Source organism: Lissotriton vulgaris, chromosome 2_1 (assembly GCF_964263255.1).
Source record: "Lissotriton vulgaris chromosome 2_1, aLisVul1.2, whole genome shotgun sequence".
In the NCBI taxonomy this organism is placed as follows: domain Eukaryota; kingdom Metazoa; phylum Chordata; class Amphibia; order Caudata; family Salamandridae; genus Lissotriton; species Lissotriton vulgaris.
The window spans coordinates 756,322,173-756,345,726 of NC_141687.1; the positions used below are offsets into that span (position 1 = coordinate 756,322,173).

The 23,554-nt window shown below is 46.8% G+C and overlaps 1 protein-coding gene across 4 annotated transcripts in view; it reads left to right on the forward strand.

Moving 5' to 3' along the window:
* Window positions 1-23,554, forward strand: part of GTF2H1 (general transcription factor IIH subunit 1) — a 488,969-nt gene that overhangs the window by 12,787 nt on the left and 452,628 nt on the right. For all 4 annotated transcript variants that reach the window (XM_086956061.1, XM_086956063.1, XM_086956064.1 and 1 more), the window contains exon 2: window positions 9,581-9,749. In XM_086956061.1, the coding sequence (XP_086812187.1) occupies window positions 9,596-9,749 (154 nt within the window). In that variant the 5' untranslated portion in view covers window positions 9,581-9,595. The remainder of the gene's footprint in view (window positions 1-9,580; window positions 9,750-23,554) is intronic.

Below are 23,554 nucleotides of genomic sequence, written 5' to 3' on the forward strand. Positions count from 1 at the left end.
TCAAGAGTCTCAGTCATGCAAAGGAGTCGGAGGAGTACATATATCGCCTCTGTAGTGATTCCATGGCCCTCACACTTTATCCCATTTCCCAGGGCACCCTCTTGCAACATAGACCGACTTCCCCCTAAACATACATCAATCTAGGTCCTCCTCCCAGTTTCCCGGTGTAGGTGACTGATGGGCCCCCCAGTGCTGTGCAATATTCTTTTTCGCAGTTATTAGTGCCAGAGTTGCCCATTGTGTAGTGTTAGAGGTGAGATCCGTAGGCCCCTAAATGTTTAGAAGGGAACCTACGGACCGCAGGTCAATATTGAGTACCTCCCGTAGTGTGCGATGTATGGCTTGCCAATAAGACTATGTGCACACAGGAACATAAGATATGTATAAATGTGCAGATCTCCCTGCACCCATATCTGCTCTGCCCATGTGTGCCCAGCCCTGTGATGTAAATCCTGTGCAGAATTTTGAGTTTTACCAATCGTAGCCTTGCCTGGACTGCTACTTCTTTCGGGGAGGAGACTGCCTCCTGCCAGTCTTCCTCGTCCAGTTCTAAGCCGTCTCTAACCCATTTCTCCTCTAACGATTGTAGTGGATCTTCCATATTATTAATCAGTTTTTTGTACGTCAGTGAGATGGTTTTCTCTGGGAGGTGGCCATCTAGTAGTCTGTCCTCGAAGGGGGAGGCCCCCGGAAGTGTGGATTTACTGGTAACATGTGTGAGTAAGGCATGTCGTGTTTGAAGATATCGATAATATTCATTGTCCTCCAGGCGATACTGCTGTTGGAGGGAAGCGAAGGGAAGAATAGACTCCTTACCCCAGATGTCTTTGATCTGTGAGATTCCAATAAGGTCCCACTTATCAAAGCCCTTGGACTGCCACAGCCTTCCAGCGTTCCACAGTGGAGTTGCCATGGTAAGTCTACGATCCCAACCCAGCTGTTTGTTAGCTACATACCAGATATGGACCGAATGTGCAGTCGGTCCTGTGAGAGGGTGCCTGCGGAGCCTAAAATATAACACTCTTCCGTACTCACTCCTCCCCCCCCCCCACCCCTAGAAGTAGCCATCTATCCATGGCATATCTGGGTTCATGCAGTCGACCATAAAACCCCAGATTGATAGCTGCCAAAGGCTGATGCCCCCATCACACCAATTAAGGGTTAATTTGGTCAGGGCGATTTGGGGCTTAACGTCCCATAGGAGATCTTTTTGGAGGTTCTCTATTTCTTTGAAGTAAGATGTGGGAACTGGGTCCATTGAGTTCTGGAGAGCGTATAGGAAGCGGGGGAGTGCCATCATTTTTAAAAGGACCGCTTTGCCTAACAACAAGAGAGGTAAAGACTTCCAGTGCTTGACGTCACTTTTCAGCCTCTGTATAGGCGGCACCAAGTTGCGGGCAAAGCGGGGCTCCAAGCTCAGCGTGATGAAGATACCTAGATAACGGAAGCCGTCCAACGCTATCTGTATCTGGCAGCCCTTCAGGAGAGTGGGTGGTTCTCCCTGTAGGAGGTAGATCACAGACTTTCACCAGTTTGTGGTGAATCCAGAGTATCTCCCAAACACCACGAGAATGCCCAGGAGGCCGATCAAGGAGGCTCTTGGGGAGGTCAGATATAGCAAAATGTCATCTGCGTATAGCGATATCTTATCTTCCCAACCTGGGGACCACTGCATCCCACGAATCACTTGATCTCTGCTGATCCATGCCTCCATGGCTCCAAGGCTAATGCGAAGATGAGCGGAGATAGGTGGCATCCATGGCGCTTGCCTCGGCTCAGTTGGAAAGCTGGGGACTTGCGGTTGTTCACAACAACTTGAGCCATGAGGCTGGGGTATAACAGCCGGACCCAGCTTTTAAAGGCTGGACCAAATCCCAATTTGTCCAGCACAGTGAAGAGTTATGGCCATTCGACCATGTCGAATGCCATGGTGGCATCCAGGGATACCAATATGGCGGGTTCTAGGATAGTTGGTACTATGCCCAGAACACCATGCAAGCGGTGTAAATTGAGGGCGGTATTGCGATGTGCCCTGAAGCCTGACTGGTCGGGGTGCACTAGTGTATCTATAACTTTAATTACATTTTTAAAACCGATCCAACTATAGGCAGTAGAAGACCTGTTAAGTGGAAATATGTGCATATGTTTGCTGTAATAAAAAAAATCCTTAAAGTACAACCTTTATACAGTACATTTTAATCCACTTACTTTACGGAGAAATAATGGAGACCCCATCGATACGAGTGAGTGTGAGAATCTAAAGCAGCAGTCAATACCCTCCCACCCCCTTATGAAATGGCAGATTGGGTGTCAGTTGGGCCTGGGAGACTGGGCTGGGGCTGCTTCACTAAACATAAATAATCAACAACAATATGAAAATGGCACACAGTATAACAATGGCTTAATAAGCTGTTTTATAAAGAAGGCAGTCCATAGTTCCCTTTTAGGTCTTGACTACCAGACCACACAATCTGTCTGATTGCAGAAGACCTTTTGTGGGCTTATCAAAAACGTTCAGTGGCTTAGAGCCCACCTGTTGCTTACCATAGGTTGGCTCTATTGTCACTCATTTCCTTGCTTCTTATTTGATGACTTGCCTTCATCTTCTTTTGGTTGTCCCTACCTTAGAACACAGCCTCTTTATCATCCTTTTTGGTTTGCTGACTTGTATCCTTATACTGATCACATTTAGGTGGTCCAAGAGAGCACAGTTGTTTTTCAGCTCTCTTTCTTGTGTGCTTCTCATGTTAAGCATTTCATTAAAGTACTGAGTACATGTATTTTCTAGATTTCTCTCTTGTGTGCTTCTCCCTCCGCCAAACAACCCTTCCCCCTCCCAAACTAAGGAAAGATTCAGAGCGCTCCTCCAGGTGAAGCTTACAGGTAAAGTACCAGAACTACATTTATGTTGAATAAGGAATCCGTTCAGTTTACATTCGTCCAACTTGTATCTATGAATTCATTGTGCCTTTTACATTGGGTTCATATTAAATTTGGAAGTAAACGTAATTGTAATTCTGGTACTTTACTGAAGGACTTCACTTGGAGGTGTGCTCCTGGTCTTTCTTAAGTTTCAGTTGACTCTGGCTCTTCGTGCACTTTGTGTGCATCTAGTTAGTAGCAATAGTGCCATCTGTGCAGCACTACTTAGCCCAAACATCTGTTCTAGGATGTCGGGTAACTCACCACTGGCCCTACTACTTTGTTGCTCTCTCCTATGCGTGCTGCTTTTCCCCTCCCCCACCTGGATCAACTTTTATCTTAACCCTCCCTGCCCCCACCCGTTTCTCTGTTGCTACCCTATCCCTCCTGGGCACTTGTTATTTATACTTTTGTTTTTATGAGTGCCCTGGCAGCTGCTATGTACTTTGGGCGTGCCGCTGTACAAAAAGTGCTTTCATGCACTTGCAATTGTACCCCCCCCTTTTTTTTTAATTAGGTCGAGTGAAACTCGGACCTTTTGTTGTCAACCCAAAAGCTGACTTTTTAGGAGCGGATTTTCGAAAGGTCACGTGAAATCACGTGACCACAAGCCTCTCGTGAATGAGCTCGCATTCCATTATCAAAGGCAGCCCAGTCAGCCCAGCCTCCCTCACACAGCTTCTCCCAGCCATATGGTGGGTCGAGTTGCCCACCCCCTCCCTCTCCAGCGCCTGCCTTCCGTGACTCGCATTAGATCACCAGAGGCAGCCCAGCAGGCAGCCCACCGCCCTCCCTCTACATATGGGTAGCCCACCCCCTCCCTCTCCAGCGTCTGCCTTTCACCCAAGCGCGACTTCTCCTCCCCCCTAATTACATAATTACATCCCTGCCTTTACAGCCGATGTAACTCTTCGATTTGTTTTTGTCCAGACTTGTTCTATATCTCCTGCAATTCCTCCCGCACGTCTTGTAGCCTCATACCGCTGATGTAACTCTTCGATTTCATGCTACAATCCGTGTATCTATCCCCAGGCCAAGAGTGTCCCCTTCACCCGATACTTGCGGTACTCCGAAAGCCCCTTCACCCAACCTCCCCTTGAGACCACAGCATCCCCTTGAACGGCTGATCCTCGTCACTTCATTTATTCTTGCACTGGTGTCCGCATTACTCCGTGTATTCTCGATGAGCCAATGCATCACTGCATCTGTCAAAGTGCATGTAACGTCCTCTCACCCTGGACACCCTGCATCCACTCTACTACGGATGTACCCGATGGTCCCAAAAACTCAGGTACACCTGCATCGTCATATCACTAGGACCCTATGCACTCCCGTACCTCTGCGGCTAACCCACGCTAAGCTAGTACTGCTGCATGTCCCATGAATCGCCAGCATTTTCTGTACCATATGTGCCCGTAGTGCACCATTTCTCACTATCCATCCGCCCCTGTTCTATTCTACTCCATGTACATGTAGCACCAACGGGCCATTTGATTTCTGTCACACTATCTACCCTTCATATATTATTTTCTTTGGTGTAGACCCCCCCCATCTCTGCCTTTGGTACTGCTTTCATCTACTCTGGTGTGGCCACCCATGTACTCTATCTTTGTTGCAACCACCCAGGCACTCTCCTGTGCAGCTACCCATGTGCTGTAGTGCATTCTGTCTTTGGTGCAGCGACTTGAATTTGACATTTACAAGACCAAAAACTCAAACTTTCCTAATGCGAGACCTATTGCATTGCAAATGCTTGTATATATATATCGACCTAAGTGGAGTATGCCATATTAGATCAGCCCGTAAAACAAAATGGTATCTTCGTCGTTCCGTTAGCCCATGCACGTATATGTCATATCGCATGGGAAACATGGCATTCCTAGATAGGGAAAACATGGCGGCCGGCTAGTTGCGGGTCTCTGCTAGAGCGGTGGCGGTTCGGAGCGGGGGAAACGGCCTGCGCGGGGCATTATTGGCAGAAATGTTTATGTGAGCGAAAGGATTACCTTGACAGTGCAGTTACAGCGGTTCCGGTGAATTTTGGCGGTGTATGGCGGCTCGGACTGCAGAGAGCTCTCGGTGTCAGGGGGAGGCGGAGCCAACAGCGGGGACGGAGCTCTGCTGGGACAGAGCAGCGTTGGAGCTCTGGAGAGGCCGTTGCGCTGCCTCGAGGATTTTGTTCCGAGGCGGAGGAGTTTCTGGCAGAGACAGGTAGGTAACTGAGTCAGGCAAGGAAACCAGGGAGAAGCACCCTCCGGGTTTACACGCCGGCGAAAGTAAGGAAGGTACTGAGGGTTGGATTTATAGTATACACAGTAAAAGCAGATTGAACCCTGAGGCTTCTAGATATGCCCTGAGGAGTGCCGGGAGGGGAGGAGGGGGCTGAGAAGTTATCAGTTAATGACACTGGCACACCCAGTATAAAGTCCGAAGCTATTGTAGGAATTAAGCCTAAAGTACAGTTAAAAAATACATCAAACAGGGTGGTAGGTGCAATAAGTGGGGTAAACGAGACAGGCTTATTCGAGCGGAAAGTGAAGATAACCCCCTCTCTTACCTTTTTCTTTAAAACGCTGCACTTCATTGATAAAACTTTATATGCATACACTTTAAAATACTGCAGAACACAACCTATGTTTGCAGACCTAACATTAACAGCAGGCAGTATGCCTCTGTCTCTTGGCGTTGGTGTATTCACTATTTATAGTTCACACTCTGACATAACATATTGTTAGCCCAGCTTGGGCTGAAGAAAATGTGAAACTTTCAGACATCAGTTTTAGGCATTTATAGATGCCAAGTATATCTTCTATTCCATACTTACTTTTTTTTAAAATACTGCTTTATAAGAATAGGCTCACCATCTTCACTTACAGGTGCTAATAATTGTTTGATATAAGCTTCAGGTGCCAAATTCATTTGTCTTTTATTTGTTTATTAAACTTTTCACAATATGCATCAACGTAACTTGGCTTCTAGCTTACAGTCTGAAATTGTATCAAGAATAACATCTGAACACTGTTGTATCTAGTAACATGCATTGTATTTTAGATCTGTATAATCAACTCATCCTTCTGTATTGCATAGTGTACATTCCTTGTGGAATGCTGGCTGTTCCCTGGTAACTTGCTCCATGTGAGGTATGGGGGTTCTGGAACTGTATCTGAGCAGTTGACCGAGGGAGCAGCTGGCTGACCATCAAGGGCCGTTGTAGGTTTCTAATAAACCTACTTATTTCTATCAATAGGAGTCCTGTCGTAATATCCACATCATTGTACAGTGATGTACACCTTGTTGATTGCCACGGTATAGGTGAAAATATTTAAAGCAAACGATTGATCAAACTATATTAACTGCTAGCTTGGCCTCTGACAATGGGTGCTGTAAACGGGTCGCATTGGTGGCGTTCTTGGTTTCTGCTGCCATTTTTGATTATATTTGTTGCTACTGCAAATGAAGTCCTGTAGCCATGTATTTTCTATGCACAATCTGCTACAGGTTGTGTGGGATTATCGCCTGTGTTCACGATGAATGTGTATTGCCGATGGGGTAGCCATGTAAAGCAAGTAGGATATCCTCCCATAATGCTACCATGGTGCCTGCACAATCCCCTCAGTTCCTCCCTGTGTAGTGCTAGTGACTCTGCCATGGCCCACTGCACTTCAACGGCCTGTGGGACCCCAGGGAGGGACTCTGCCTTCCACTGCATAGTAATTGATCTTCTAGCCAATACTAGGGCTTCATCGATAAATCTTTTAGTGGCCTCCCTCATCTTGCGGCTGTCATGCAACCCCAGTAGGCAGGTTTCGGTGGTGTTTGGGTTTGACCTGCCAGTGAATCTCTGAATGTTGGTGCAGATCTTATCCCAGAAGTGTCAAGCCAATGGGTAAACCCAAAACGTGTAGTATGGTCGCCACTGGGTGTTCACAACCAGGGCAGACGGAAGAAGCAGTGGAATATATTTTATTCAGACTAATCGCGGTTAAGCGCGGCACGGTAAATCATGCTCTATGTATAGAAGTAGAGCATTACACAAAACCTTGAGTGGATACATTGAGCAGTCAAACCTAAGTTCATATAACAATATTTTTTGGAACATCTTTTTATAGAACATAAATACAGGCTTCAGATCAGCATCATATTCAAATTGACGTAGCAGGAGAAACATGTCACAGGAATCGCAATACATGGTAAAAGTCTTATCGTGATCACAGGCTATTGGTCATTCTCACTCTCTTGGGGTATATAATAACCTCTAATCTCTCAGGCAAGTGTGAAACATTCCTCACGGTGCCTGCCAATGGCCTCTATACCTAGCCCATGCACCCCATATCTTTTCACCTTTACGTGGGCAGCCCCTACTCTGATATATCACCTGCTCCGCCCCATAGCACCAGTCCAGATCTTTTTTCCAAGCAGCTAGTGTGGGGGCTGCCACTGCCCCCCATGCTCGGGCAATGTTCCTCTTGTCCACCCCTCCCGCCAAGGCCAGCCAAGTCTTGGCCCACTGCGGCCCTATCATCTTACCCGTCACTCCCAGGATGAGCCACCTTGGTTCTAGCGGGACATACTCGCCTACCATCGTCATCATCACTCAGTTTATGCGGTCCCAATACGTTTGAATCCTGGGGCAGGACCATAATATGTGGGAGAAAGACTCTTTCTTGACACAGCCCCGTACACACTCATCAGCCACACAGTTGCACATTCGGACCTGAGCCATTTGGGAGCATAGGAGCTATGGAGAATACGGAGCAGAATCATCGTGAATGGTGCCCTTATAGCTACTTCTTGGGGGCTCTGTAGGGCTTGGGCCCTGTCGTAGTCCTCTAATAGGCCTACGTACAATTCCCAAGCCTCTCGTAGAGGGCCCAAACAGTCTGGGGAGTTGTTCACCAGTTTCCACACATATATACAACCACATATTGCAAAACCAAATACCGATAAATCACAATGAAGATCAAATCTATGGTGTTTCTAAATGCTTCTTGATTGGCCTTTAGGGACCTCAAAGAATTGTTCTAGCTTCAGGTTCGAACTGATCTCTCTTTAACCCCTTCCATGCTCATGACGAACCCCAGCCGCCATGCACTACGGTGCTCATGTGCTGATGACGGCTGGGGTTCGTCACAGCCCGCCCCTGTTCGTGCTGTTTACAGCACACCAGGGGAATCGCGGCCGCATGGAAGGGGTTAAAGGCTTGGTGGAATACCTGCAGTGCTAATCATATTTGTTTGTATTCACACTAGAATCCTAAGCCACCTTGATTGCACACCCAGTTTACTACATGTCACTCTTTTTTTAAAAAATTCACAAGGAACAGCCACCTTTCCCTTATTCCATACTATTCTGTCCTCCAATTCAACAAAATCCTCTTTTTGCCACCTTTATCAAGTTGGAAAAACCATTAAGAACCATAATTTTTTTCATTTTCATGTCACCTCGAACATTGTCGATAACCCCTATTCTTCACAACTATATAATATTGCTGCATTGCCTTACTCACATTTCACACACCTTATTTTCCTTGAATTGATCACCTTCTGAAATGACCATTCCCTAATAAGTAACCTGCTTGCCACCCTTCCCGCTTCAATAGGACAATGGGGACAATGCCAGTAATTGCATGTGGGGAGGTAAACATTGCCTACAACATGTTGTTTAAAGACTTCTTCCTGCAAGGAACCATTCAATAATGTTGATGTTTAAAACCCATTAAACCAGTCCGTTACTTCTGGAATGGTGCATTCACACAATTCTCTATTTTCTCTGCCTCCAATTGGAAATTGTGAGGCCAACCCTTCTGCATATATTCTTCTTAATGACCTCTTTTAGAACTCCCTTACCGTCGTGATTATCATACTTTACACAAATCTCACCTCCCGCAATTTCGTTAAATAATGCAACATAATGGTATACTTCATTACATGAAAATGCACAGTCGTGATTGAAGTCCTATATATTTTTTTTATTTACTTGTGGAAAAATATATTGATACACGTGTATTTTGGCTTTGGTAAACCAATCCAGATGTTGGAATATTAAATTAAATACTTTTATTGAATAATACTTGAATCCATTTCATCATACGGACGACCTTCCAGACTGCAGATCACACTATATTCGCTTGATACTATAATTAAGTAAAAAAACAAAAGGGGAAGTAGCAGTTCAGAATGTTTTAGGACAGAAAGAAATAACCGCACCTGCCGTACCTTTTCAGGTTGTATCTCTTTTCCAAGCCTAATAATTCTACCAGCATAAAGTAGCCTGTTGTACATTGATTCTTCATGTTATATGCTTGTCTTTTGTCTTAGTCCTTTCTTTGTGTTTCCTTGTTCCCTGTCTACCACAATGCCTATGTATGTTCTGACTTCTTCCTGGAGTGTTCCATGAGTGTCAGTTGGTGGTCTGGTCAGCTGGCGGGGATTGTACTCAGCTGTGTCTTATAATAAATCATCTGTAATCAACAAGAAGTATCCTGTCATCTATAACCATCTTATTTACAACATAGCCACTGGAGGTTTCAATCTAATTAAAGTGTCTTTAGAGCACCCCTACAAATTTAGTCCTTCTGAATTTCTTTTAAAAGCATGTTCCATACCTATAGAGATCACTGACTTAAGGACATTGTTTCTTCTTGTGTTTTGAATTACAGCACCGTCCTGCCATCATGGCAACATCATCCGAAGAAGTGTTACTAATTGTAAAGAAGGTTCGTCAGAAAAAACAGGATGGAGCTCTTTACCTCATGGCAGAAAGAGTGGCCTGGGCGCCTGAGGGTAAAGATAGGTTTACTGTCAGCCATATGTATGCAGACATTAAATGTAAGTAGAAAAACTCTCCCCGAGGGGACATTTATGAACATCTTCCTCAGAAGTCTGAAAAAGCTACCTTTATCAATTTCAAAGCAATATAGCAAGGCTAATTTCACCATGTTTTTCTACCGCACTGTTGTGCAACATAATCCTATTTTCTTGCATAATGTATTTAGTTACTTAAGTCTTTGTGTATTTATGATGTGTAATTGCCTTATTCTCGCCTTAAATTCAGAATTTTTGTGTGTTTCGTGACTACAATTTTGTTACATGACATTATGAGAAATATTTCTCTTGAGTCTGGGCATAATAAAATAATCATCTGAATTTCTATTCTCTTGAGCGCACTTAGTAGTATAGTAAAAGTGCCAAAATCCGTTTCCTCAAACGGGCCATATGTTTTTTTCTTCACATTTTTGTCGTGTAAATCCTTTGACAACTTGGTAACCTCCAGAAAAAGATCAACGAAACATGGTACCTGGATATTTCTTAACATATGTCGTCATTCAATGCTTGAACTTGATTCCTTGCAAATAATGATTTATCAGAGAATATTTGAATGCACTATCCGATTTCATTTTTAAGTCTGGCGTTAGCCAAGACCCTTTTATTTTAGTAAAATGACTAGCAGCCCGACCCGACGTTGTCTGGGAGTAAAAGGCTGCTTCAGGGCCCCCGCCCGCCCCGCAGAAGAGTTGTCTGTGCAAGTCCTGGCCCTGTTCAACTGATTTGGCCCACTTGTGTTATTTTTTTAATTGATATGTATTGTTTTTCGCGTTTTATGTTGTCCGCAAGATGTGAGGAAAGTGTCGTGTCACCTGTTTAATGTTTTTTTTTCTTTCGAAGGCTCTTTCCGTGTGTTCGTTTTTTGTATCCCTTCAAAGAAGTTTCCCTTTCGTTTTGTCAATTGTGTGGTGAAGTCCTGGCAGTGCTCGAGTGATTATGGCCAGTTGTGTTATTTTCGTTATTCGTATGTCTTATTGTAAGCGTTTTATCTTGTCTGCAAGATGTGAGGAAAGTCTTGTGAATGCGCAGTCCATTGCGTTTCTCCGTTAAGAAATGTCGGCTTTTTTTGTTCGTGTTTACAGAACCCCCACACCACCCCCCCCCCCGGTGGCGTCGTTGGTCAATGGCTAATGACTTTTTTTGGTAAGCCAAGGTCGTGTGTGTGTTTTCTTTAGTGCGTTGTGATTGGTGTAGTATGCGATTAATCCTGCCCCCTGTGTGGCGTCAATTGACACTCTTCGTCGATGGAAGGCCCGCCCTGTTTTTAATGCGAAGGCGTCAATGTTGTCTGGGTAACTGCAACAAATGTCTGTATGTTGAAATTGGGGTAGCCTGGCCTAGGGCAAGACTAGCATATCAGAGGCTCAGTGTAAAGGTTGCAGACCACCCAAAAGTAATTCCACGCAATAGCACTCAAAAGAAAACACTACACCAAAAATGTGTGAAAATACGTTCTGCTTTATAAAAATAATATCCTCTTTGGTTTCAAATTATACAGTGTAAGACATTTCAGTTCCTCTCAGAAATAGCAATTATACCTTTGATTTAGAGAAGTAAATAACACTCTTCTTTCTGTGGAGAAATTACAGTTCAAAGCATTCAGTTGTCAAGGATTCAGAATTGCTTACTTCAGAAATTAAAAGTATCCCAACAGTTTTACACTAAGCAGTGTCACCTTACATTAATAAACAATGTCATCAATATTTCATCACTTTAGCCTGCCAAATCACTGGATACTCCTTTACCACAGGGCTAAGATCCCTCTCCCCTTATCCGCACCTTAATACAGGGCTAGAATGTACACACGGAGTATAACGCAGGAATTTCACACGTTTACTGTTCACCACAACAATGGCTATGAGGATCTGGAGGGAGTTTCCCCTATATCCAGAACAGTCAGTGCACTTCTCTCACAACAGCCTAGGTTCCCCTCTGATGTTTAGCTTATTAGCTACTTCTCTAGACTTGTAGAAAATTAGGTTGGAGTAATGAAGTTAACCTCCCTCACACCTTCTCTGGCACAGTTTAAGTCTAAAGATGTCAGGTTATCAGGGCACCTAGTTAGGCGTTAGGTCTTGTGTTTAATCACCACACCAGAAAGGGGCTCAGCCCTATTCCTCCTCACCCCCCACTTCTCCTTACTGTATTCGGGTCACTTGTCCTGCCCCAGTCCACAGGGGGTAGGGCTCTCAGCCGGCTCCACCGAACAACACCAGTGGCAGTAGCAGCCACCTATCCCCGCCCAGCCAGCCTCTTGATCACAGCGCTGGAGTGGGGAGGTTCAATAGCGGTGGCCCTTCGCTTTTCTTTACACCCGCTGAACCGAGCACTGGGCAGGCTGACAACCGATTGATCAGCTGTGGCTAAAGGTTCCCGCTCCTCGGGAAATGCGAGACGCTCTCTCTCGCCCCCGCCCGGCCAGGTCCGCTGAAGTAACTTGAGGCGCGCCGCTCCTGAAGAATCCCTCGCGTCTCTCAGGGGCAGACCTCTGCTGCGCAGATGCGGGGAGACTAGCGGCACAGCCGGCACCGCCTCCTTTCGCCGGGAGTCACTCGCTCCTGCTCCTGCGCAGGGGAACAGCGGCTTACTTCCACTTCCGCCGCGCAACTTGGAAAGCGAGCGGCGCCGCTCTCCTGCAGCCTGCACTCCTTCACGGATTCCTCGCTCCCTTCAGACAGACGCCTCGGTCTCCCAAGGTATCCAGACAACCCAGGCACCGTTCTTCTAAACCGGGTAGGCGAGGGCTTCAGCAGGAAGGCGGGGAGCTAATTAGTAAACCCAAGGGGGGGGTCTGAGAGGTGAAGGTGGGACACGGCCCGACTGGGTAGATGTCCAAAGTCCCTGGTTACTTGACTGGACCAGATCGATTTCAGCCCAATGGTAGGGTTCGGTCAGAAGCACAAGGGGGAACGTCCTCTGAAAGATGCTGTCAGTTAATGAAACCAACTAGCCTCTTCTAGCGCGTCCTCCTCCTCACACTGCAGCCTCTCTCCTCTCACACTGGACTACACAAAATGGCCTCCTGCCCCCTGCCCTTTTATAGACTAGCCTCACAGAGTCCAGTAGGGTCCAGAAGGTTCTGGAAGGCCTAATGTTATCCTATGGGGCTGACTAAGGTGTGGCAGTTGGTAACAGTTAGGGCCCTCCATTTTGTGATTACAGGAGTTTTCCTGACAGAACAGGCCTCTGGGCCTGAGGTAAAAAACTATGAGGGGCAAAAGAACACCTATCCCCCTGGCCAACACCTATAAAAAAAAAACAGTAGACAAAAATGATTAAGGGTACGAGGGGCAAAAAGGGGACAAAATAAATAAGAAAGAGGAGGGACTGCGCCAAAAAGCCAGACAGGTCTAACAGTGTATATTTCTTATAGCGCGCACCTCTGCTGTTTTTGTATATTGGTGTTACCGCGATGTATGTGTGAATTTAAATTTATTGAAAGCGCATTTCCGCTCTGTCTGCATATTGTGCGTTCTAAATTCAGTGAAAGCGCATTTTCACTCTGTGTGCATATGCAAGTCTGTTGTGAAGTCGCTTGGCCTACGTTTGTTATTTGCACTTGGCACGGCCCTGTAAACGCCCACATTTGTGTTTTGAGACTCCCACGGCCACGCCCCCAAGGGACTACTTTACCACTTTTGGCATTTTTGCTTTTTTAATGTATATGGTGTACATGTCCTTCTGCCACATCTCCCCTTTCAAATGGTGTATTGGGTGTAGTGATTGGTGCATTACTTTTGTAGTTTACCTGGCTCAAAGGTTTGTGTTCTCTCTATATAATAGTAGTATAGATAGTACAATATACTTCAACCAGCCCTTTTAGACCGTTCTTCTGTTGTCATTTATGATGCCTGTGATTCCCCGAACACAGGCAGTTGCCCCCGCATCTTTGAATTGCACAGAGGACTAAGTAAAAAAATGATGGACTCCATTAGCGAATCCGCCAGTGGCCACTTGGCCTTTATTTAGCCCTCCAGTAGTAAATATATATCCAAGATATGTAGCTTAGTGAAAAAGCGCTATTTAAGCAATTTAAAATATTATAGCTTAGATTACATTCCATACAATAATCTATTAATTTGTTAAATCTGTTCCCTCTAATTTTTTACTTAAAATTAAATCTAGAAGCAGCTAACTTCATTAGAACACTCTACATTTTAGAGGCCAGGAAAGAAACACAATGGAGTGACCTTTTCCATTCTGAATATATGCTGCTTAAAATATACTGTTGCTCCACAGAGGGATAATTGCTTCAGGAACTGTCCTGTCTTAATTAAAACATATTCTTCTAGAGGGAGATGCCCCTTGGCAAAGCAACTGCCACCTATGGCATCTGTCCTTCGAAGCTCGGTTTGTTTTGGAGGCTTTGCCGGGTAAGGGAGCATCTCTGAGGGAAGCCTGCCTAATTGAAGTATGTCAGTTTCCCAAATTTATTAGGGCGTGGTGCAGAAATGTGGAACATGGTGATCTGAAAGCAGCAGAGGCAATTATATTTCAGCACATAAAATACCATTTGGGAATCAAAGACTAGTCATCTGGAAACTATTCGCACAATTTAACCAGAAATGGCTGCATATTTTCCATGTAGGTCTAAGATAGTAAGGTTGATTGAGGCCCATAATGTAACTAAAAACATTGTTGCAGTGTTACCTCACGCTGTGATACAGCATATCTTTGTAAATTATTAGTCTGAAAACAAAAGCTTGAAAACATATTTGTTTGAAACCTAATGTGGAAAATAGCATTTTAAATATACAGCTATAGTAACACACAAGTTCGAAAACGTAGTTAAAACCCCTTACATGATGTATATGTGCTTCACCTTTTCAGCCACAGAGTGAGCGCCAGGGGTGAAAATTATTTATTTCCCATACCAGAAGTTATTCTGAGGGAACCCTTAGCACTTAAAATATGTAGCTCTTACTTCCCCCTACTAGGCGCTGAATAACTCATCACTGGTGTGTTACCAGATAACCCCTTCACATCGCCTTAACAGCGAGCAACCATCTTAAATCACATCTATTCCAGCATCAGAGGAAAGGGAAGCAACTGAAATAGAGCTCCGTTCTCTAATGGGGTCATTGTATGCGTAAAGGGGACCCTGTCAGCGTGTCCAAGTGGCCACCTTTGCCACGCTTAAAATAGGGAGCCGAAAAGAATACTTTCCCTTTACAGCACAATATTTCTTTTGGAAGGAAACACTGACTTTCCCACCACTAGTTAACTGGGCAACAGTGCCAAGGTAAAAAACAGTGCATGGCTGCTTGGCAAATTACTTGTATAAATTCAAACTACTAAATTAACTTTATCTTCAGTTGGTGTACTTCATCTTATAACGACGGTGGTATCTAAACCCACAACCTTTACATGCATTCATAGCAATTCTTAGAGCCTACACACTATCCATTTGCACCATAGAGCCGCTTGTAACTACCTTGAGCTGCAGTAAAGTGTAACAGTGAAACGATTGTTTCATCCCAGCATGAACAAGATGCCAGTCTTGTGCTCACTCGCATAATATTGGCCCAAGAATAAACTAAGCTTCGCCCTGAGCAAAGTTAACAGAGGATATAATGCTCCTACCGCCACCCTATCTGTTTTTAGTAAACTGAGCCTTCCTGATTTATCCCTGTGCTCACCTTTAAAATCGCCGCCCCAACTGCCTGATGCCTCTGTTCCGTTTTGTTATCCCAGGCTTTGGGGCACCACCGGCTGCAAAGACCCTCTGTGTGGTGCGAGACCGGGCAGAGTTGGCCCTCTTAGCGAGGGCTAGCCGCTCTAGGTCAGATCATCCAGTGCCTTGCCTGGGCTGCTCCCACTCAAGTGCTGCTTTGTTGACTCCAGGTGCCTCAGGAAAGCCTGCATTTATGTCTGTATTGTTGTAGGAAAGTACTATCTGCTTCTTATGGTTACCCCCACTTTTTGCTTGATGTTAGTTTTTGATTAGTCTGACTGGCAGAAGCCCAGTCTATCTGCTCTCTACCCAAACTGTTATGTTATGTATTTAGGTACACTCCAGACTGGATACTGGAGTACCCTTGTCAGTCCCTAGTATAAGGTACCCATGTACCCAGGGCATAGGTACCCCAGTGGCCTCACATGGGCTGAATCAGGTTTTATGCCACCCATGAGAGGACAGGCAAAATTGAACTTCAGGCCTGCTATTGCAGCTTGTGTATGTGGCATGCACCACTTAATTAAAATATACATTTACTAAATCTAAAGGTTACTGCACTTAAAACCTATCAGTCACCCCTATAGCAGGCCTTTACAATCCTGAAGGCAGGGTGCTTGGTTCTAAGTGAGAGGGTGATACTGTTTGAGCAGGACACCCCTGCAGCCTACGGAGTCCATTCTCCTGTGTTGTCAGTGATACAGCCATAATAGACCATATGAGACCACGTGATCACTAACTCTAAAACGATTGAAACAAGCCCTATTGTGTTTGGTGTCAAACATGTTGACATCCTACTCCTACACCGGTGTGGGAGGTATGATTCACCCCTCAGAAGCGAACTTCGTGAGGTCCCTGGTGTTCCTGGTACCAGTATTCTAGTCCAGGAAAACACAAAATGGTTGCTGCCAACCAGAGACACATTTCTGCCCTCCTGCTGCTGATTCAGGCTTGAGCAGGGGACGGCAGAACAATAGGCATCCTGTTAGAGGGAGGTGAGATCACCTCCTAGACAGGATTTAGTACATTAGGACTGGGTGGGTGCGCTTGCCAGTGATGGAAAGTCTGCATAGTCCAGTTCAAACCAGTCCTGGGAGGCATTGGCTCCCGCTCTGGCACGAAACTGGACAAAGGACATGGAAGTAAACTCCACACTGTCCAGCCCTCCCCCTGAGAGGGTGCACTGAATCTAGCCAACCCTCTTCCTTGGGTACTTAAGGGCTTACCTGGCTGTAGGAACTTAGATTCAATATTGATAAAATTCTGAGCAAGAAACCACTGCACTTTGACCAAAAATCTGGACTTTGTTTGGGCCTGACTTCGTCTCCCTTTCAGTCTGAAGCATCCTCTGTGCCTGTGCACCATACGGATCCGTGTAGGACGTGTGGAGCACCATGGGCAACTGAAGATAACCTCCCTTGGAGTGTAGGAGTCACTCCCCTGCATTCGCAGGCACCTCAACACTGCTGACCCCGGTCTCCTGATCCCAATCTCCGACTGACTTTGAAGGGTCCACAAACACATGAGGTGGGTTTCTATGTTCCTCGAGACCCGAGCTGCCCTCTCACCAAGTTTGAGGTCCGAATCGATTGTGGGGGGCTGTAATACCCAAACCCCTGTGCACAGCTTACTTTTGCAAGTGCATATGCTTGTTGGCTATTCCTGAACAAGTGCATTGGGTTCCGAGTAGCCCCAACCTCTGGCGCCATTTCCTACACTGAGTGCTCTGTGGGCTGTTGTTTATTGAAATAGCTCGACATCCTGTCGCGACTCCTGTGCCTCCGACCTGTTGGTTCATTTGAGGGTCAACTTTGCTTTTCTTAGGCTCCCCTGGTTGCTCCAGACTTGCGTTGACTCCCCGGTGTGTGGAGAGTCTCCTGGGCCTTGCTAGTCCGAAACGTTCCCCTCCTTGACTTTCTGCTTTGGTTGCTGTTGCTAAAGCCTGTTGGTGCTCCTGCCGGACATCGACCCCTCAGCACTCAACATCCTGCGTGGAACAGCTCACATCCGCCTTCTGGTCGTACTTGCCTCTCCTGGTCCCTGTAGCTGCAGAGTCAAGGACTCTATCAACCAACCTGAAGGACCTGACATCAGTGGGCATTCGTCGACCAAGCCCCTGGTCACTCTGAAGTGACCCAGACATTGTCCCCTCTGCTTTCAGGTACTCTTCCACAAGAATCCACTTTTGGATTCCAATGTACACTTTTCTTCCCTCCAGCAGCGGCTCTTCTTTGAAGTCCTCCATTGGGTTCAACTGCGGTTTCCGAAAATCACTTCAGACCTATGCACCCGGCTTCCCTGGTATAGGTAACTTGGGTACCTCGGTATACACGGGTGAGGTGGTTCTCCAACCTTCTGTCTTCCATGGGGTTTCATTGATGTGAATTGGAAAGGGTCCTTAAACTCTAAAACTTCAACCGGGAATTTCCCATAGGGTTGTACGGAGCACGCAGTCATGTTCCCACACTGCACCCTTCCTCCGTGTGGTCCCTATCTTCTCACACTCCTTGGGTGGTTCCTTGGGGTCCTCAACAATGTCTTGGCTTGAGTCGTAGTTCTCATACCACTTTATTAGTATATGGTTTGGTTCCCCTATAGGCCCACTGTGCATTTCTGTGATTAAGTATTGTGTGCTTTGTGATTATCTCCGTACAGGAGATACTGTGTCGTACTAGATGGTGTTATATTAATAAATGCACATTTTTAAAACTTCTGTGTAGTTCTCCGTTAATTTAACCAATACTATAAGATTGCATTCTGGTAAAACAAGCTGCTTAACATTCTTTCAAGACTAAGCTTGAAGGCTGCTCTCCACAGCTACCACTTATAGCTTTCTAAGGTTATCTTTGACCTCTTGAATCCCCATAAGGGTTGTTTGGACTGGTGCAATGTGCCCACTTTAATTAGTGGACAGCATATACCAGGAAAACTTCACAATTGTGCTCTTTACCGCCGATGTCCCCAGGTGCGGGACGCCTTCTCCTATGCACTGCCATCCTGGCTGCAGGTGCAGGTAAGGCGGGACCGGTGTGTTCTTACCACCTTGGGATACTGGTGCAGGTCACAGGCTCCTCGAGGCTTCCTTCCGCTGCCTTCCACTCACCACAGCTGGATTCTACAATGGTTCGCAACCCTGTAGCTGGCGGTCCATCTCAATCCCTGGCCCGATTACCCAGCGACACGGTCTGACTACGACAATCCACCATGAAGAGGTGAAGTTATGCCCAGGGTGTTGCACCTGCACTTTCAACCCTCTTTTTCTGCTGCACGCTTCTTTCTGATTGGGTCGCATTACTCAAACTCCCCCAATCGCCTGCTTTTCTCGGGCTTGCAGTGTTTTTTTTTTTTTTCTTTTGCAGGCTTACTGCCCTCCCTCTCCTGGCTATCACACCCTCAGGAGGCGTTCATCGCTGGCCTCATATTAGTCTGGCTTTTACTTTCCCGTCCAGCGACTTATTTCTGTAATTGCTTTCTTTCTCAGTCCTCATTCTCATCACGTCATTGTACACAGTACGCCACTTCTATAATACATGACAAAGTATGGACCAGTTAGAAAATCCTGCAGATTGTTTTTGTGTTTTTTGTTTTTTAAAACATTTTTTTTTACCTCTGGGTAGAAATGGCCTGACTTCTTGTTTGGTTATGGCATTATGACCAGAGCTGCTGACTTTGGAACAGGGGAACCATGTTCGAGTCCCGGCTCAAAATCCTATAATTTCCGGAAAATCACGTAGTCTCCACATGGCTAAAAATTATTCTGAACTTGTGTAATGTAACTGCTTCTTGTGTAAAGCGCTCCAATGCCCTTGGGATGGGTTTGCGCTGTATAATACTCCAAGCAAAAAAAAAAAAATTTAATGAGGGTTATGGTTGAGTGATAGCTGTGCTGCAGGGTAGGAAGGTGTGGTGTGGGAGTTAGACCTCAAAATGTAATATCACAGTACCCCAAAGATGGTCCTTGAATTCACACTAATAAATCCTTAGCTCAGTCCTGGTAGTGTGGCAAAGAGCAGTCTGTCTTTACTAGAGGAACGTATGTTAAGCACAGTACCAAAATGGACGATAAGTTATTGACTCAAGAGAAATACAAACCTGGCACCAATTTATTAAAAATAGTGTATTTTCAATCTTAATTTAGACACTTGAACAGAATAGCATACATGTAAACTAGAGATTTTTAAACCAATATAAAATCAGTGCAAAATATTACAGTGAAAATTTAACATTGCGGTCAACAGGAGATATCACTAGTGACAATCAGTTGAATTTTGTTGTACCCTTGCAGGGTAAAGGTGATACGGGTCCCAGAACCAAGACACAACAGTCAGTTAAATTTAGCCTGGCCCATGGAGCCCAGTGCAGAGTTATCCTGGCTATCCCTGGTGCTGAATGGGAAGCGTGGGCGATCAGCGGTGCTGCTGAAAACAACTGCACAAACAAAACAAGCATTTACAATGCAATGAATGGTTTCGCCTTTGGAAAAGTTGGAGCTATTGGCATTGTAAATGACAAAATTTGTATTTATGTGTTGGTTTTGAAAATAGATAAATAAATGGCATTGTCATTTACATTGCCATTAGCTTAATCTCTGCAGTCACTCTGCACTCCCTAGTCACTCTGCGCTCCCTAGCATTCTGAGTCACTCTGCACTCCCTAGCAGTCACTCTGCAGTCCCTAGCACTCTGCAGTCACTCTGCTCTCCCTAGCACACCCTAGCACTCTGCAGTCACTCTGCACTCCCTAGCACTCTGCAGTCACCCTGCACTCCCTAGCACACTGCAGTCACTCTGCTCTCCCTAGCACACCCTAGCACTCCCTAGTCACTCTGCAGTCCCTAGCCCGCCCTAGTCACTCTGCACTCCCTAGTCACTCTGCTCTCCCTAGTCACTCTGCTCTCCCTAGTCACTCTGCTCTCCCTAGTCACTCTGCTCTCCCTAGTCACTCTGCTCTCCCTAGTCACTCTGCTCTCCCTAGTCACTCTGCTCTCCCTAGTCACTCTGCTCTCCCTAGTCACTCTGCTCTCCCTAGTCACTCTGCACTCCCTAGTCACTCTGCACTCCCTAGTCACTCTGCACTCCCTAGTCACTCTGCACTCCCTAGTCACTCTGCACTCCCTAGTCACTCTGCACTCCCTAGTCACTCTGCACTCCCTAGTCACTCTGCACTCCCTAGTCACTCTGCACTCCCTAGTCACTCTGCACTCCCTAGCACTCTGCACTCCCTAGCACTCTGCACTCCCTAGCACTCTGCACTCCCTAGCATTCCCTAGTCACTCTGCACTCCCTAGTCACTCTGCACTCCCTAGCACTCTGCAGTCACTCTGCACTCCCTAGCACTCTGCAGTCACTCTGCACTCCCTAGCACTCTGCAGTCACTCTGCACTCCCTAGCACTCTGCAGTGGCTCTGCACTCCCTAGTCGCTCTGCACTCCCTAGTCGCTCTGCACTCCCTAGTCACTCTGCACTCCCTAGTACTCCCTAGTCACTCTGCACTCCCTAGTACTCCCTAGTCACTCTGCACTCCCTAGTACTCCCTAGTCACTCTGCACTCCCTAGTACTCCCTAGTCACTCTGCACTCCCTAGTCACTCTGCACTCCCTAGTCACTCTGCACTCCCTAGTCACTCTGCACTCCCTAGTCACTCTGCACTCCCTAGTCACTCTGCACTCCCTAGTCCCTCTGCACTCCCTAGTCACTCTGCACTCCCTAGTCCCTCTGCACTCCCTAGTCCCTCTGCACTCCCTAGTCCCTCTGCACTCCCTAGTCCCTCTGCACTCCCTAGTCCCTCTGCACTCCCTAGTCCCTCTGCACTCCCTAGTCCCTCTGCACTCCCTAGTCCCTCTGCACTCCCTAGTCCCTCTGCACTCCCTAGTCCCTCTGCACTCCCTAGTCCCTCTGCACTCCCTAGTCCCTCTGCACTCCCTAGTCCCTCTGCACTCCCTAGTCCCTCTGCACTCCCTAGTCCCTCTGCACTCCCTAGTCCCTCTGCACTCCCTAGTCCCTCTGCACTCCCTAGTCCCTCTGCACTCCCTAGTCCCTCTGCACTCCCTAGTCCCTCTGCACTCCCTAGTCCCTCTGCACTCCCTAGTCCCTCTGCACTCCCTAGTCCCTCTGCACTCCCTAGTCCCTCTGCACCCCCTAGTCCCTCTGCACTCCCTAGTCCCTCTGCACTCCCTAGTCCCTCTGCACTCCCTAGTCCCTCTGCACTCCCTAGTCCCTCTGCACTCCCTAGTCCCTCTGCACTCCCTAGTCCCTCTGCACTCCCTAGTCCCTCTGCACTCCCTAGTCACTCTGCACTCCCTAGTCACTCTGCACTCCCTAGTCACTCTGCACTCCCTAGTCACTCTGCACTCCCTAGTCACTCTGCACTCCCTAGTCACTCTGCACCCTCTGCTCTGCACCCTCTGCTCTGCACCCTCTGCTCTGCACCCTCTGCTCTGCACCCTCTGCTCTGCACCCTCTGCTCTGCACTCTCACTTTGCACTCTCACTTTGCACTCTCACTTTGCACTCTCACTTTGCACTCTCACTTTGCACTCTCACTTTGCACTCTCACTCTGCACTCTCACTCTGCACTCTCACTCTGCACTCTCACTCTGCACTCTCACTCTGCACTCTCACTCTGCACTCTCACTCTGCACTCACTACTCTGCACTCACTACTCTGCACTCCCTACTCTGCACTCCCTACTCTGCACTCCCTACTCTGCACTCTGCACTCACTACTCTGCACTCACTACTCTGCACTCACTACTCTGCACTCCCTACTCTGCACTCCCTACTCTGCACTCCCTACTCTGCACTCCCTACTCTGCACTCCCTACTCTGCACTCCCTACTCTGCACTCCCTACTCTGCACTCCCTACTCTGCACTCCCTACTCTGCACTCTGCACTCACTGCTCTGCACTCACTGCTCTGCACTCACTGCTCTGCACTCACTGCTCTGCACTCACTGCTCTGCACTCACTGCTCTGCACTCTGCACTCACTGCTCTGCACTCTGCACTCACTGCTCTGCACTCTGCACTCACTGCTCTGCACTCTGCACTCACTGCTCTGCACTCTGCACTCACTGCTCTGCACTCACTACTCTGCACTCACTACTCTGCACTCACTACTCTGCACTCACTACTCTGCACTCACTACTCTGCACTCACTACTCTGCACTCTACACACTCACTCTGCACAAAGATCCGTTACAATTAAAATAAAATAAAACTATGTGTAAAAAATTATATGAAGTAATCTTCCTCGAGTTTTTTTAGCACCCGATTCTCTCCCTTCCTTCCCCCTTCTAGCTCCCCACCTCACCTTCTGCCCACACTTTTTCAGATTATGCTGTGAATGGGTGCAAGTATTTATTTTACTTAATGCAGTTTTATATAGCGTAAACTTTACCCAAAGTTGTCAGACCGCTTTACAATAGAACCAAGTAAATTACATAATTTCATTTTACAGTGTTTTAAGAAGACGCAAATACACTGCAGACTGGGTTTAATAACGTGGTTGCTGTGTGGCGTCTTAATTACAAGCTCCCTTGCGCCGCCCCTACGTCACTTTTGTCCATGTTTAAAAGTGACGCACTGGTGGTGGAAGGGGCTTGTAAGTACGCCCCTCAGCGTTATTCTCCCCAAAGCATGTGACAACTTCAGGCACCGACACAATGGATTACCGGACGGTACAACCACAGTTATGTATCATAGATTATATACTCGCAGAGGTATGTGACCGCATTACAATTACTCAATAAGATATTGCCGCACAGGGTGAGCTGTGAGGGGATCTGGGTGGAGGGACAAAGGGAATGAGGGATGGCGGGCAAAAAGAGATGGGTGAAGGAGGGACTAGGGGGTCGTAGGGAGGGGGGTGGGGCGCCAAGGACGGATGGTGGACGTGGTATACAAGGACGAGGGAGGGAGAGAGTTATTGGGTGTAGGGATAGGGAGGGTTGTAGGAAGTGGGTACGAAGGGAAAGGGCCGAAATGGAAGGTGGGAGACGAGGGAGGAGATGAAGATAAGAAACGGCAGGAGAGCTGAAGGAAGGGGGCCGGACAAGCTGGCTGCAGAGGGAAGCATGGCTGAGTGAAACCGGGTAGTGGAGAGAAGGAGGGACGAAGTGAAGGAGATGTGAGAAGGA